At 39.6% G+C, this 18,193-nt stretch overlaps 1 protein-coding gene across 13 annotated transcripts in view; it reads right to left on the reverse strand.

Moving 5' to 3' along the window:
* Positions 1–18,193, reverse strand: part of adgrl2a (adhesion G protein-coupled receptor L2a) — a 134,691-nt gene that overhangs the window by 76,038 nt on the left and 40,460 nt on the right. For all 13 annotated transcript variants that reach the window (XM_089000081.1, XM_089000079.1, XM_089000077.1 and 10 more), the window contains one exon: positions 4,194–4,407. In XM_089000081.1, coding sequence (XP_088856207.1) covers positions 4,194–4,407 — 214 coding nt within the window. The remainder of the gene's footprint in view (positions 1–4,193; positions 4,408–18,193) is intronic.

The raw sequence follows: 18,193 nt of genomic DNA on the forward strand, positions 1-18,193 counted from the left end.
TGTCACGTAACCAAGACACGTGACCAAGTCTACCAATGGCGCGACCGATGTATCGATATACAGCAAAATGGCCGGCGGGGGATGAAAAGGAGCACCGTAATAACCGGATTATTGTAATAACCGGGTATCGTACTAAACTGAACTAATTATACATAAAAAGACTAGAAATGTGCAAGGGAAATGAAAATAGTATCGTAATAACCGGTACTATCGATATAACCGATATAACGAGACTTTACTGTATTTGGAATGTGGTCAGAAAACAAAAACCCCGAAAAAATCCACGCAGATACCAGGAGAACATGTAAACTTCACACTTTGTTCCATTGTGAGATGTGCGTGCACATCTGTGCAAAAGCAATTTTCTAGCAATTAAGATAATTTATTGTCAAAAATCGACACGCAGTGTTACTGATCCTGAATTAACTGATCACACCAACACTTCCTTGAAATAGTGAATCTGTAACTAAATACACCATTTTAATATGAATACTATTTATAACAATACCCAAAGTACGGGCCAGCTTTGCATATACCATATTAATTATTTTAAATGGTACCCTCGTGCAGCTTCTGCGAGGGTTGCATCGAGATTATCAGCCACCTGAGTCCGCTAATTGCTTGCAGGTGAATGGTCTAATTGAGCCACAGTAGTCCTAAGGCTGTTTTCATTAAATCATTATGCTCATGAAGGCAGTATGCCGACCAATATGCAGCGAAATGATTTATCAAACATGAGCAAGCCTCATTCCAGTTCTCTTCACTTCCACAACATTTTAGTGAAGAATGTGGATACATGAACACATATTTCCACACGGCAGCAAATATTCTGCTGCCTCCGTGAATCGATATGTAAAGATTAATATTTTTCAGCATGCATGGTTGGAAATATTCTCCACGGCGACCTCATGGTAAAGATTCAATTTTTACTCTGTTGCTAATCTGTCGTTATTCCCTTGGTTCATTGTACTTGACATTTTAGGTCATGTGTCAGACAACAAATACATCAAAATTCACTTGTGAACTTCACTACGTTTCTGCATTGCTGTCACCGACACTGCTTTTAGATACCATATATTGGATTAAGAGGGAAAAAATGTGATGGATAAAACTAAATAATCTCCAGTGATGAAATATCTTGCAAGAGCTTGCGCACGCTCAAGTAATGCCTGAAATGTGATATTGATGGAATTTCGTGACATTGGTTTTTGGGCAATTCACTGGGATTTGATAAGAACTTCTCTGGGATTCTTTCTGCAGTTTCCAAAAACAGAATAAACTTAGCGATTCTGCAGCGGGACTTGAGCATTGAAAATAAATTGAACATTACTAAGGCCTCTGGCAGTCTCAGATGTGCATACAACCTGAACCAGAGTCTTTTAAAGCTACGGGCCTAAAATACTGTTCCACTTTTGTTTCACAGGCAGCTCCTGCTGGGCAGTATTTGTGCTTGCGTGTTTGATTTTTTTCTTGTGCAGAACGAAGTTGAGCTTTGCGTAATGTGCAGGGCGACAAGCATAGAGCAAACAGTTTATATTGTCCCTTTCAAGACAGACACTATGAGTCAGCTATTTGACTTCATCAAATAGGACACGACAATTATCCTCTTGCATGCGAGGGCTCTGCTGTTTTATGTCAGTGTTTTGTGTCTAGTTCATTTCCCTAAGCTGCTGACATTGTTTTACCCTCTAGTCTCTCTCAGTGGCATTTATATACCATTCTATCCATTGCACTTTGTCTCTGATGGTATCCAAGTGTGAAAACTGCTCTCATGTTCGAGGTCTCATATTTCCAGAAATGGCAATGGAACTCAACTGCAGGTGCAAGTGAACGCATTGGAAGACAAGGTGCAGACTTCCAGTCTGCTTTGTGCATCCACAATATGGAGAGCCTCGGCAAAACACCGACAGAAAGTGAATAGTTGCCGTTCTCTGGTGCATCTTCTTCTCTGGTCAACCTTTGTGTTCAGGGCTTTCAAATTCTTTCCCGCATAACGTATGTAGTCATTGGTTATTGGCTGCACATATTCATGCAAGAAACAGATAAACAATGTCTCCAAACTTAATTTGGTTGGACAAAATATTGCCGCATCTCTCAGGATTGACATAATTAGACTGGGCTTCAAAGTATTGTTTATGATTTTGTAGGATTTGAGTTAAATAATTGAGTGGTATCTTGGCTGTGAAAGTTTTTGCATTGATCATTGATAACGATCTCAAACATATTTAGTTTCCCAGCCAGGTGAGTCTAATTAAAACGAGATTGCTTCAGGAGGTTGTCACGCATTGTAAACCAAGTCACGGTTCTCATGTCGTACTGATACGTGAAATGACCTCTCAGCTGATGATAATGTAAAATCATCCAATAACTTGCGAAAGGAATACAGACAATTCAAGAATACATCACCACTGTAATGATCCACAGCGCCCTCTCTAAATTATGTGGCCTTTGTAACTTTTCTTTCAAAGAATAACTATCATTTCTGAAGTGAAATAAATTGGTTGCAAGACATCATACTATTCCCCATTCTAACATATTTTGAGGCTTTAGCTGTTATTGTTATAAGCGGGTTAAATATTTGTCCACAATCATCCCCCGATTGCAACCCTATCGAGAACCTGTGGAAGATCTTCCACACCTATCACCGATTTCACCACATTTTGTTTATTAAAACAAACCCTATACACACTATATAAACAAATTAATGCCACGTATGAAGAGTACAAAAAAATAACCTTGTTGTCTTGGTAAATGCCGATACATTTAAGAGGCGAGGTAGGAGAAGGTGGTGTGTGACATTGCATGAGAGTTCTGGCCACACGTAGCTTCTGTCTGAGTGTGCTCATTGCGTTTGTGCTTTACTGTTTTCCTGGTGTTTAGTATGTACAGTGAGACCTCAACTTACAAACTTTTTGTCTTACAAACGTCAAATTTATGAGAATTAAACCTTATAATAAGCACTATTTTCATAATACACACCCACCACAGCTGGCGGAGTGATCTTCGGCGGAAGCACACGACCGAACAGCACCAGAGGTTAAGTTACCAACAGTCCTTATGGAAGGTGACTCTCCTTCCATAAGCCATCAACGACCATCAAAAAGGTAAATAAAACTTTACAAATTTTACAGCACAGTTTATTTCTTTAATTACAGTGGTCATGTAATGCGCCTCTCTTTCCAAACAGCAATTCCCTTTGACCTTCGACCTCCAACGCCATTCCATCAAGCCATAAATGACCATCACAAATGTAAATAAAGTGACTTTATGATACAATGATACAATCTTTCATTACAATACAATAGCACATTTATTATACATAGAATAAGGTATGTTGTGTGTAGTTTTAAGGCGTATTTAGTTGAAAAGTATATTTTATGGAAACCCGGGAACGGATTATTCCCATTTTAATGGCTTCCTATGGGATTTTTTTTGAGATACACACTTTTCGCCTTACACACTCTGTCTGGGAACCAATTAAGTTTGTAAATTGAGGTCTCACTGTAATTGCAAAATGTTTTGCCCCACCCCGTTTTCCCCCAGATTCAAGGCCAAGTATACTGTTAAAGAACATGATATAGTGGAGCCGCAAACGATGGGCCGCAGTATAAAAAAGCTCATATCCCACCGACTGGTGACCGTTTAAAGGGCGATTTGCGAACGTCGTGAATGTTGATTCAAATTTGCAAGCCTTCACAATGTCGTTTGCCAATCCTTAGCTAACGGTTTTAAAGGCCACACACATTTTTGTCTTGTTTCCTGCATGCTGCTCAGGGGGATACAGGCCAAATGTGCTCTTAAAAAACAACTGTATTTGTGTCATTATGTAACATCAATTGTGAGAACTAATGTATATTCATAATCACCATCAGCTGTCACTTTGGGCTTTGCCTCAGTATGTTGTATTTGTAAAATATTCCTTGCATCTTGATGCTTTAGGATAGGACTGGCTGTTTTATTTTTTTGCCCGCACGCTACAGCGAAACTGAGTTAATCTATTTTTGATGGAGTTGATCAATTGTCAGGCAATCATGTTAAAGATTTTCATCCAAAGGCGAGAGAAGCGGTGGGAGTTACAAAAAAAGGCAGCCAAAAGGGGCAAAGCACAAAACAGAAATTTTTGACAGCAACCCAGATTGCTGTGGGGGCATTTCGCGTAAACATTTAACACACAGTTGAAGGAGTAAGTTTACCTCTGTGACATGATCTTGTATGCTTCAGGAAGATAGCAGTTGATGTTCTCCATCTGAAAAGGGTCAGCATCGCAGATCTTGTCATCTGTTCGCCCGTAGTTGGCACTTTCGATTGTTATGACATCACTTCCTGGACAGCGCAGATCGATGGGGTAACCCTCACAAGACAGCTCTCTCCGAACTAAGCCAAATGGCAGGGCAGCTCGACTGAACCCTGAGGGAGTGGAAAGAGTGCTTTATCAGCGGGAATCAATGTGGAGCGGACCGACATTGAGATACAACATACAATATGTAAGAAGACATGGATGTGAAAGAAAATATCTTTGAACCATATACTCGTTTTTTGATGAAATGTGAAGGCTAAAATTCCTCCAATGGTGTGAATGAGCAAATAAATACAGAGAGCACGAAACTGTCTGATAGCTGTTGGGTGTCCTCTGTTTCAATGTACTACTAAAACCATGTATGATTCTCTCTCTCACACACAAAAATAAATAAAATAAAATAAAATAAATGGATTTGTAGCGCATGAAAATGCATTGAATTTGCTTTGCAGGCAGGACTATCACAACCTCAAAGTAGTTGTATAAGTATGGGCGGGGAGTTGACAAAAATCCAAATCATTATCAAGCAATAAAAACCCAGCTGAAAAAGAATATGAAACAAGCAAGCAGTCCCAAATACAGAATATTTTAGGTACTCATGCCATGTCGTCAAGTATTACAGCTTAATCAAATTGCCAGCTGCTCCTCCATTCAAAACCACAAGCAGCACTGAATCATAATATCCCATTTTTGAGCATCTGTTACCTTTTTTGTCCCTTAAATGGCAGTGTGCCAGCTACATTTATGAGCTGCGTCCATTGGCACCTGTACAAATGAGGCTGATCTATACTTAGTTTTGCTTATGTTGACAACACACTTTTTGTGGCTGCAGTCTCCTTAACTACTTCCTTTAGGACTGCAAAAACTGATAGGAATCACTTCGTTTATTTAACCCAGGCGTGTCAAAGTAATTTTTTGCCGTGGGCCACATTGTAGTTATGGTTTCCTCTCGAGGGCCGTTATAAATTTGGGGAACCCATTAGAATGTTTAAATCCCTTCAAATATTATATATAGAGCACACAGCAAATTAATGATTAACTCATTTTCAAATCTGAAGTCAAGAATAATGACTTTTATTGTGGTTGACATCCAAAAATATGAAATTTTGGCTCCGATTTTAGCAATCATCATGGAATTTAACAAGTTTGATTTGCTTTCGTGGGCCGAAAAAAATGATGTGGCGGGCCAAATTTGGCTTTGACACCTGTGATTTAACCCTATTGGCGACTACATCAGTATGTCCGTTTGTGTCCACTGGGTGGCATATGCCTTGTTACTAGCTGTCTTATTAGACTGCCATGCAGAAAACAGGTTGTCGGATTATCAAACCTTTTTTATGACAATGTGACTAACTGATTGAATTTTCTTGAAGCTCTCAATTTTTGCCTCATAGTTTTGCCACATAGTTCATTGTGTTTTTCTTTTTCTTTTTATTACAGTGTATTCTTCTTTTTGTATTTTTGTGTTTTGGATTTTCTAGTCAAAACACAACAATACAAAAAGAAGAATACACTGTAATAAAAACAAAAAAGGGGGACCAGAGGGTGTGTTCCAACTAAAGAGGGATCACACTCCTCAGCATCCTTGGAAAGGTCTATTCAAGGGTTGTAGAGGGGCGGGTCCGTCGGAAAGTCGAGCCTCAGATTGAGGAGGAACAGTGTGGTTTACGTCCCGGCCGCGGAACAGTGGACCAGCTCTACACCCTTACCAGGGTTCTCGAGGGTACACGGGAATTCGCCCAACCAGTCTACATGTGCTTTGTGGACTTGGAGAAAGCGTTTGACCGTGTCCCTCGTGGACTTCTGTGGAGGTTGCTTCAGGAGTATGGGGTACAGGAGCACCTGATACGGGCCGTTCCGTCCCTATACGACCGATGCCAGAGTCTGATTCGCATTGCCGGCAATAAGTCGGAATCATTTCCGGTGAGGGTTGGGCTTCGCCATGGCTGCCCTTTGTCACCGATTCTGTTGATAACCTTTATGGACAGAATTTCTAGGTGCAGCCGAAGCGTTGAAGGTTTCCGTTTTGGTGGCCTCAGTATTGCATCTCTGCTTTTTGCAGATGATGTGGTACTGTTGGGGCCTTCAATTGGAGCTCTCCAACTCTCTCTCGAGCGTGGATGGAGCTGGGATGAGAATCAGCACCTCCAAATCTGAGACAATCGTTCACAGTCGGAAAATGGTGGCGTGCCCTCTCCGGGTCGGGGAGGAGCTTTTGCCTCAAGTGGAGGAGTTTAAGTATCTGGGAGTCTTGTTCACAAATGAGGGTGTGAGGGAGCAAGAGGTCGACAGATCTGTCGTGGTGAAGAAGGAGCTGAGCCAAAAAGCAAAGCTCTCAATCTACCGGTCGCTCTACATCCCAACCTTAATCTATGGTGACGAGCTATGGGTTGTGTCCTAAAGAACGAGATCCCGCATGCAAGTGGCCGAAATGAGCTTTCTCCGTAGGGTGTCCGGGCTCTCCCTTAGAGATAAGGTGAGAAGCTCGGTCATCCGGGAGGAGCTCAAAGTCGAGCCGCTTCTCCTCCAAACAGAGAGGAGCCAGATGAGGTGGCTCGGGCATCTGATTAGGATGCCCCCAGGACGCCTCCCTGGTGAGGTGTTCCGAGCATGCCGCACTGGCAGGAGACCCCAGGGACGACACAGGACACGCTGGAGAGACTGTCTCCCAGCTGGCCTGGGAACGCCTCGGGATCCGCCAGGACGAGCTGGAAGAAGTGTCTGGGGAGAGGGAAGACTGTGCTTCCCTACTGAAGCTGCTGCCCCCGCGACGTGACCCCGGATAAGCGGCAGAAGATGGATGAATGTATGGATGGATGGATGGATGGATGGATGGATGGATTCCTACTCTATGTAAATTGACAAGGAACTTGGGTTTTCTCATTTGTTGCTTTTTGCATGTACTTTTGTTTTTTTTTATGCATGCCTGTGGTTCGTTGTCCCCAGCACCCAGAGTTGTGCTTTGTCAGGCTTTTTTTTGTAACTAGATGTTATCCCTCTCTACGATTGTGGGATCCACCACATTCCGGATTGTTCAATTAAGTCCAAATACAATTATCTTCGTCTGATTAAATGCTATTCTATAATGGGAGGGGATTTAAGTTGCTAAATTGTGGTTCTCACCCAAAAATGCTACGGTGGTCTTTTACAAAGGAAGATAAATGTCACTTGATATAACCCAATCCTCCATTTGTGCATCAATCAGGTGAAAGCTCTTCTTCTAAAGGTACTTAGTGTAGTGTAGGGCTCAGAGTAAACAAAGGATAGATTTGTATGGCGGGGCCAGCTGCCACATCCTCAAACCTGTGTATAAGACTTCATTTGTTTAGGGGCATCCAATCGAGGAGGGGTATTTTCTTCCTATTCTAGCTCTGTCCCAAGGAAATTGCGTGTAATGCGACCTAAAGCCGTGAACGATTGATACAATTTCTGCATATTTTTCTTCAAACCCTTTTCTCACCTGAGTCAAACAAGAAACACTTCAGGTGTACATGCTGGCTCGTGACATAATCATGTGACGCGCCGTAAAAGTGAAAACAAAGCAACAGCACTTGACAGCCAATATTGACTTCACACCAGCATGGTAAAAAAATAATGGCAAACGGTGTAAAAGTTATGTACAAAATCAATCAATGCCACATTGCCAGATCTTATACACAAACTTTCACTGGCATGATAGCATCATGTCTACTTCTCAGTCTATTACAATGTAAGAGTTGGACTTGAATGTTTTTCCCCGGTGAATATGCTTGCATTATGCTGTATGGGCATGTCCCACTTTCTTTTACTGTCTCTGATTTCTCTTTGTGGTCATTCGGTGCAAGTGATTAGGGTTCTTTTGCACATGTGCAGGAACTTTTGAGAGAGATCTCAAGCTTGGCACTCAAACCCATTGCTGCACAGTGTGAAGCAGTTGCTGGTGAAATACTTAAGTCACTGGAGAGCCTTTGAAAATGATGTTTCTGGTTTTATTATTTCAATCGGATTATTGTTTGTAAGTAGGAAAACAGACTGGAGCTATACACTCACGCCTATGAGCAATATATTGCTCATATTCATATATTCCAGGAATGATTATGTAATTCCAACCACACAGTTGACAGGCCCTGTAATAATGCTTGATTATTGAGTCAAAATCCAGACATCGGACAAAATGGTATGTCCAGGAAATGCACTTAATTCTTCAATTGTCTCATCGTATTAATGTTCAAAAATTGCTCTCCATTGATCAGACCCATTGCTGTACTACTTTCCAAGCCTGCTGTTGGATGGTACATGTGGGGTAGTGCAAGTCCACCGGGCCAGGAGCTCACAATAAAATGAACATGGCACTCAGTTGTGCGCAGAACAATTTGGATCAAATATGTCAGCATTCAAAAAATAGGTAAAAGAAACAACACTGCAAACAAAGCAGAATAAAATCAAACACACTGGCTTTGACAGCTCATGGAGCAGCTCCATGAGCTGTTCTCTATTCTAAAAAAAAAAAAGACGGACAAAAAAAATAAAGTGTGCCAACAATTACCGATAATGTTCTTCTCCCGGACAAAGACTCCTTCAGTAGAAAAAGACGCTATAGCGCAGCGGAGTAAGGACGAATAGGTGCAGCAGCAAAATATTTATGACACCGTTATTTAAACTACAGTAAAGTCTCGTTATATCGATATTCAAGGGAGTCCGAAAAAATATCGATATAACCGGGACTATCGATATATCCGACCCTGTTAGCATGTAATTTCCCCCGTGCGTGCATAGAAATAGTATCGATATAACCGGGACTATCGATATAACGAGACTTTACTGTATTAAAAAAGAGGTTTTATTTTTTGGTTCATTCTGCAGTATGTACAGTTTGCATTGTAAAAAAAAAAGCTGACTACATTGTACTTCCCATTTCACCTATTGCGAGCTACTTTTGGAACATATCTCGTACGATAAACGAGGGTTCACTGTAAAGTGGTACCTCGGTTCTCGACCATAATTTGTTCCAGGACCCTGTTCGAAAAGCGATTTTTTCGAACACCGAAACCACCTCTTTGCTCCTGTCACTTGCGAGTTGTATATATATATATATATATATATATATATATATATATATATACACACAATATATCGAACCAATATATCCAACATTTTTTTTCACTTGTTTAACATTATTTTTATTAAGCAGCTGAAGTCATTTAGCGCAAGGAATCCGAAACATGATTATGAATTGGATGGATTTGGATTGGATATGCCTTTATTAGTCTCACAGTGGAGAAATTTACATTTCACAGCAGCTGGTCAATGATGAGAACAAGATTTGCAAGATTTGCTCTCTATATGTTGACAGTAAGTCACATTAAATTCAGGTTTTTATATTATGTTCCTTGATCCAAAATTGGATCCATCATTTGGTACTGTGAAACCCGCTTCGGACCCATCCTTCCTCTCCCTCCTTTTCACGAGTAGCATGTAGCACTCATACATGTGTTTTTGACGTTTGTTTTGAGCCGGTATAGCAGCAAACGGAAATACTGATTGAAAAGTGAACTGCCAAAAGCTAATGCATATTCAGTAGCATATTAGGTAGAAAGCACAGTGCTGTGACCATGGCAACATGGTGGACCAGAGAGATAACCGGCCAGATCCTTATCAAGGTCTTGTCGACATGTTTCCTAATCAGGCATTCATTCAATCCATCCATCCACTTGAAAAGCATTTGAGTCTCTCCCCATCAGACAGGTGACAAATTAAAGGAAGCGAAAACACTACATAAGTACCCGTAAACAACCACAACAGCTACAATATGCCTTGGAATTGGGATGGATTCCTGCTTTCCTTTCTAATATTGTGTTAACTCACTTAGAAACCAACAAAACATATTCTCTTGGGTGTGGGCATGTCATATTTCTGTTTTATGTAGAGCAAGCAGCAAGCATTATATTCTATAGATTCATAAATGTACAAAAAATTATATACATATACTGTATTTCTTCAAATCATTGTGTCAGGGAGGTAAATTGTCCCTAATTTGTTAGAAAACAGGCCTGAAGCAATCCTCTATCAAAACAGACAAACTTATTCTGTCTTGGCGGAGCTCTGCTCTCTTCTGACTACCTTGGTCGTTTACGATGGGACAATTCAACCTTTAGACATCTGCTTATCGTACATGTTGTTGTAACATGCTGGTAAATTACTTCGATTGGAGCAAAGGACCTCTATTTCCATGGGTCATGGCACTTTATTACACCAATGAGGAGCCTCTATTTAAAGCTTCCTAGGTTGGCATTTATTACCCTGTAACCTTTGCAATGACATTAGGCTGATCCAGAATAGGCATCTTAGGAACTGTGAGAATTTCCCATATGTAAGACAAAGCCATTATGCACAGTCTCTTTAGTGCAATCATATAATATTTTTTTCCCTTTGCAGATGAGCCAAATCAATTGGAAAGTGACCATCTGGTAGGATATGAGTGTCACTGAAAGAGGGGTAATGAGCAAAGCACCTCTGCATTTCATATGAATTGGGAGCCATTTGAGTCTTCATCAGGCATGTAGAAACCTTAAACCTTGTACCTGCACAGAACAAGTCATGAATTCATATACGAATTCAAGGACAATCAGAATATACTAAAGACTATTCCCTCCCTTATCACAACTCTGGAACAGTAAAGTGCCAAATTCTTCTGTGGCAAAAGTGAAAATGGCTCAAAACAATTTATTCAGCTCTTATTTGAATGAAAATGAAGTTGTGTAGCTTGCAAAAGCAAATGTCAGCAAATGGGTTGCATAGAAGAGGTTTTAGAATACATACCAGGATTATAAATGCTGAAAAACCCAGACATTCTATTATTTGGGGTGGGGAGCATGATAACTAAAAGGTTCTTGATAATGTAGTGATGATTTGCAAAACTGATTGTGATTGTGTTTACATTTTGTTTTAATTTCTCAAAGGTATAAAAAGAGAAACAAACTGCTCAGCATCTTGTTTCCAACTTCCTTCTAGCCATTCAGATTTTCTTATTAAAATGGCCCTTTGTAACTTGATAAACCTGTGCTTCCAGACGAAGACCAGAGGCGATTGCTGATCAAAAGACCTATTGAGCCCTTTACTCTTGCCATCGTTGTGACCAGAGCACAAAGGTCTTTAGATTATTTTGATGGAAAACCAGATAATTGTTCGGTCCAGAGTGTGACACAGACGCTCCCGACGCTTGTCGTCTACAGTTAGCATAGCCCTTTGATATGATATCCTTTCTGATGGGCATTAAACAGCTGCTTTTAATACAGCAGGCGTTCCTCTTGGGCCAGCTATTATTTGGCTCGCTTGAACCTACACGGTCCCTTGCTTGGGTTGGATTTGAGGTGAAAGAATTGTCTGAACCACAGAATTAGTGAGGAAACTACAGGAAGCACAGCTTGAGACCAGCAAGTTCTGCCACCACAGGCTTTTCTCTGTGGTACAAAGTACAAGTAAAGGACACCCACCAGGGAAAAGAAACCTTAAAGTGAAGGTTGTTCCAACAGAGCTGACTATTATCCACATATATCCTTAACAACAACAGAGGTTAGGTCCAGTCGGCACAGTTTGAATCAATATGATACACCAAATTTAATCTGTCTACCACGTTATAACTCGCATTATGATTATTAACTCGCATTATGATGTGACTGTATGCCTCAAAAAGTATTCATAAATTAAAAAACAAAAACTTGTATAAAAATGGTTAAATTAAATTTTCCACCCGCACAAAAAAACACAATGTGATGCGTTTTTTCAATATCTGCCTTTTTTTGCGAACCTCCCACCAGTATCATGAGAATGTATCATTTTGTGAGGTTGCTATTGTGCTATGACATGGTGACAGTTGGATATCATCATGTCTCTGGTCACCAAGTAAAAAAATGGCCAAAGATCAATAAAACAACAGACATCAAACCAAATTGATATTTTGGCTCAAGGGAGCGCAGGCGTATTGAGACATATCACACTTGTGGCCAATACTGTTTGCAGACACAAAATGTGTCTTTGTTTCAGAAAAGTCTCTCAGATACTGGAGCAAAGAGAGGGATCAAAACATTTGATATTCATTTCTCTTTCATCAGGCAGTTATACTAGTGATCCTTGTGAGAGCTAAATTGTGTTGAATATTTGAATATTGGATATAGTAGGACATATTCAGGAAAGGAAAAAAACACACTTGCAAAGACAAAAGAAAGAAATACCTAACGATTGTGAAGAGTGGAAGACGACAAGGCAAAGAGCAGCAAGAAAACATGTGTTTGAACCTTATTTGTATTCCCCACCATCACACTCCCTCCAGTTCATTGCCATCCCTGCTACCTCCCTAGCAACAGCACGGGTGCTATGAAGAGCATATTTGATATAGATACATAGACTGTGAAATAGATGCTGTCATTTCTGTGCAAGGCCACACTTTTCTTGTTAAGGTGGGCTTCCGTCTATCTATCCCTTTTCAACATCTCTTGTCCTGTACAGGGTCACAGGGGAGGTACTCAAGCCTAACCCAGCTGATTTCGGGCGAAAGGAAGACTAGTCATAAGGTGGACTCCTTTATATCAAATAAACCCTGTAGGATACTTCTTTCCAAGTACCAAGCACTTTCCTCCACCAACATTTCTCCACCCAGCACTTGAGGGGGCAAAAGCTTGTGCGGGAAATGCTACGAGCTGAACTCCATTTTAACAATAAAATGATCTTCTGTAAAGAGGACCTTCACAAACACATCAGGCTTTGCCTGGTCTTTCATTTCAGACAAACATTATGTCGAGGCGCATACTTAATTAAACCGAGAATTTTTTTTGCTGAAGTCTTGCTTGCAATACAAAGGCAATGAAAATACACAGCCTTGTGAAACACCATGTATACTTGTATGTAAATCAACCTTACGGGATAATTAAGCGCAATGGGGCTCATCAAGGTCATAAATTTCCCCCTTTTTTTCATAATGCATTATTGACTTCCCATCTTCAGCACATGTCGGCTGGCTGCACTCACACAAGCACACCCTGTCATCTCACCGTCCAATATTGGATCGTCCTGGGGCCAGCCACTGTGTGTGTGTGTGTGTGTGTGTGTGTGTGTGTGTGTGTGTGTGTGTGTGTGTGTGTGCGTGCATGCATGCGTGTGCATATGTGCGTGCATGCGTGTGTAGAGAAAGGTTGAGTGCTATTCAGGCCATTGGAAAAAAACGCAAGGACATGTTCTTGTAATAATATGGTTGCAATGAGCATCAAATATGTCACTACATGCCACGATCTTTGGCAACTATTGCAAATACCATCATATTATTTGTGAAGCTGGCTTTATTCTTTTTTTTGGGGAGGGATGCGGGGGTATTTTCTGGCCAATGTGTCCTGTTCACTATTTCTTATTGAATGATCAATGAAAATGATAATATATCAATTCAAGTGAATACAACTTGAAATATAAAATATTGGAACAAGTAAGAATGTGTTTATTTTATTGTGGGTACACATTTAGTAAGTTTTTAGTGGCCTGATTGGGCCAGTGTCAGTACACTTTGGGTGGCTAGACACATAAGTAATGGCCCAAAGCCATTGGATAACTCTCAATGTCGACCCATGAAAATAACAAGCAAGAACATACCACACAAACGTATGAAGGCAATTATATGGCCAAAGCTATTTTTTTCCATTCATGTATAAAATGGGCCAGTTGTATGTATGTAGTTGGCGTCGTCAAGTGAACCGACGGATCATTGTTACAGTGAACTGTATTAAACAGCTCATTCAAAGGTTACTTGGGCTTTTTTGTTAGAGCGGCCACTTTTGACGTCAGACGCTGCTTTGCCACTTACAATACAGTGAGACCTCAACTTACAAACACCTTAACTTACAAACTTTTCGTCTTACAAACGTCAACTTTATGAAAATTAAACCTTATAATAAGCACTATTTTCATAATACACACCCACCACGGGTGGCTGAGTGATCTTCGGCACACGACCGAACAGCACCAGAGGTTAAGTTACCAACAGTCCTTATGGAAGGTGACTCTCCTTCCATAAGCCATCAACGACCATCAAAAAGGTAAATAAAACTTTATTTTACAACACAGTTTATTTCTTTAATTACAGTCCTCATGTTCCAAACAGCAATTCCCTTTGACCTTCGACCTCCAATGCCATTCCATCAAGCCATAAATAACAATCACAAAAAAATAAAGTGACTTTATGATACAATGCAGTGTCTTTCTTTCATTACAATACAATAGCACTTTTATTATACGTAGAATAAGGTATGTTGTGCGTAGTTTTTAGGCTTATTTAGTTGAAAAGTATATTTTATGGAAACCCGGGAACGGATTATTCCCATTTTAATGGTTTCCTATGGGAATTTTTTTTTAGATACACACTTTTCGCCTTACACACTCTGTCTGGGAACCAATTAAGTTCGTAAGTTGAGGTCTCACTGTATTTCATTTTATATTAAGTACATTTTAAAAGCAAAAAGGATGTCAGTCATATTTTCAATGAAAGACCTTTTTAAAATGAGATTGGGAAGGTGTTTGCCAGCTCACTGCCACTGTTTCCATTACAAATGTTGAAAAAATAGACTCATATTTGTTGAGCGGATCAGACCCATTCACTCTTTGCTCCAATGAAGCGTTTGATGCGCCTTGATTCAATAAGGAAACATTTTCCAGTTCCACAAATGAGAGCGGTCCATCTGCTTGGTTTGCATTCCCCGGGTGCACTTCCTCAAGCTTGTTTTCGTAAATGAGACTCCAGTCTCGTGTGTCTGCATCCGTGCCACATTATTTGGCTCGTGCTTCTACTGACCCGTACCTATCATTGAAGTCTACTCGCTGCATCTCATTCAACTTTGAATCAAGTCTGCAGACTTGCTGCCTTCTCGTTCGATGAGTTGCTATTTCGGCAAAATTATCATTTAAATTCAGTGAGGTTCTGAATAATGAAACAACTGATGATACATCAAAACAATGCACCTTTCATTTAGCAGCATTCATTTTTTTGTGTTCACTATCTAGATAAGTTCTAATGTTAATTAAATTCATTTGACCTTGCATGGAGTTCTAAAACCACCAGCAGCTGAAAACTAGAGACAATTCTGAAAGATTAATCCATAACCCATTTTTATTATTATTCTTATTATTATTTTATTGATTGCATTGTGTTTGTGTTTATATTTTATTTATTATAGTACCTATGCTTGTCTGTGACTGTAAGGTGTCCTTGAGAGATTTGAAAGTGCTTAAAATGTAATGTTTATTATTATTATTATTATTATTATTATTATTATTATTATTATTATTATTATTATTATTGTCTGTCCGTTTATAGAGAGTAATTTAAAACTTGTCAACTTTTGACTCATGGCACCCAAAATAAATACAACTGCCCAGTCACAACGGATTCTCTCGAGTTGGCAATGACATCTATGAACACATGCACATTTTATGCAGTAAGAAACTGACAAAGAAAAGTCATGTTCACATCCGGACCATATCAAAATTCAGAGTTCAGGTTTGCCGAATGTGTTAAAGGGGATTACACTTAACTACAGTGTCGCAACTGTTTCCTACCATCATGCCGTTGCAGCAAGGAAACATTGCTGTTGCCATGTCATAATTTAGAAGCTGACTCTCATGTGTCCACTTTTTGGTTCAGTTAAAACTGATTTGACGTTTTTTTTAAGGTGGTGTATAAATCATCTGCTAATTTGGAAATGAAGATAAAGCAACATGAAGGGATCACAACCACGGCACTGTTGCTATGGTCATTTATCTCAGTTAATTAAAACTGACTTACTCTATTGTTATTGATTTGTACTGTTTCCACATGGGAAACCTTGGATTGCTGTTTTCTTCAGGCAATAGTTTAAGTTCGGGGTTTAAGAAAAGAGAGCCAATCCCTTGACATATGGACACACTTAGGGGTCATAATGACTCACAAGGTCAAATGCTGAGTCACACAGGTCAATACGTAGTGATCTGTCACAGGACAAATGGTCGCTAGCTGACAAGTTAAAGCTGACAGCAAGCAAACCAGATATTTGTGACCTCTTTGTGTAAATGGTGACTTTCGAAAATGGGATAATAAGCTCAAACAATTTGACTTACCAGAGTGCCGATGGTCACTTGAATTGTGACCAAGGTTAATGTTTACACAAATTCATAATACCATGAGCATACATTTATCCTTTACACTTCATATTGACTATGGATAATTAAGACAATTTGTTTTGACTGTGCCACACTAATTATTTTAAGGCCAGTGTGGTAAAAGTTGAGAGAACAACTTTCTATAGCTGCAACCTGCAGATATTTTGAATCGGTCTCAACTAGCTTGCTGCCAGAAGAAGAAAACGTGACAGGTGTGGGAAGATGAGCTACACCACTGCAGACATCTTCTCTGGCACAACTATTTCAAGCAGCATCAATCTGCTGGAGATGACACTGATATCAACATTGAAGTCCAGATGAGAGCCTTCTGAATCATATCCTCAGGACACGTTGAGAATAGGGGGAAAATGGAAAACAATTATTCCGTGAATGCAACGTTTTTTTATTATTATTAGTATTATTTTATTTGGCCACAAATGCCCATTTATATAATCTACTTAACAAGCTTCATAAATGGGAAGTCAGACTTTCTTTGAACGGTGCTGGATGTAAATTCTTGATATTTACAACCCGCAGTTCCACCATCCTGGCTTAGAAGAGTATCAACTGAATTTATAGCTGCTCTAAATGAGGACAAAGAAAAGCAAAAGGACAAATAGGACGTTGGTCAATGTAAAGCAATGTCTTTCAATATAATCTAAAAAAGTAAAGTAAAATAAATAAATACAATTCTGAAAAATCCTCAGAATATGTATCTTTCATACACTGGGATTTGTTCACAGTGAAAGCCGTGACCTGCAGTGACAGCATCTCTCTTCAATATCTGAGTTAATTAACAGTTTATGTTCAAGGGGAAACTCACTTGTTTCATAAAATGCCTTTTGCATTTGCTGGAAGGGGACAAAATTGCTTCTATTTTAGAGATATGAAATGGATTTGTTCCCGACCATGCTTGCAAATTAAAACACATTCTCGTAAAATAACATTTCGCAATTAAAATGGAGGGGGAACTACTTTGGTTCAGCCTCCCTCAAAACACCACAAAAAAAGACAAAAATAAGTCTGTAACTCATGTTTTTTTCATTATTTATTTGTTATGATAAAAATAGCACTTTATGATAATGATTACTGTACTTTCTAAAACAAAAATCAGTGATAGAAATGATATTAAAAACAAACGAAGCGGCTTTTACCACACATCCTCCCTTAGCCATATAAATATACTTTCCTGTGATACAGCTCCTCTCTCAGGTTGTCAGTACAGCAGTAACGTTGGTCATTCCATGAAGAGAAAAACATTTAACGGACAACCGACGTCACTTTTTTGTTTCCTAACTGACATCAGAAAAATGTTTTATAGCATCTAAAATACCCAAAACACGCAGTATGATATTTTTATTCAAATGCAAAACACAAATAAAAATGACTTAAAGTGTCTCAAAATCTGCAAAAAAATTGAGCTGCAAATTGGGCATTTTCAGAAAGTCCCGCCCCCAGTTCGTGATGTTACGCCAAGACGTCTTGCATTGCTGGAGAATCAAAACAATGGCTTCAGATTCGGAAAATATGCTTTCTTGTTACAAATCCAGTTATAAATATGATTCAAATAGTTCTGAAGAAGAAAGCATACATGTTTGCAATCGATTAAAACATTTATTCAGTGTCATTTTGAGGCATCAGGGGTGGGAAATGTCGCACCCAAGGGAGGCAGAATATGGCGACAGAGCTGCTTAGGGAATTAGTCAGCCCATTTCCACAGGCTGATAAATTCCTTCCATGGAG

Source organism: Hippocampus bargibanti, linkage group LG07 (genome assembly GCF_051943395.1).
Source record: "Hippocampus bargibanti isolate YZ-2025 linkage group LG07, ASM5194339v1, whole genome shotgun sequence".
Lineage (NCBI taxonomy): Eukaryota > Metazoa > Chordata > Actinopteri > Syngnathiformes > Syngnathidae > Hippocampus > Hippocampus bargibanti.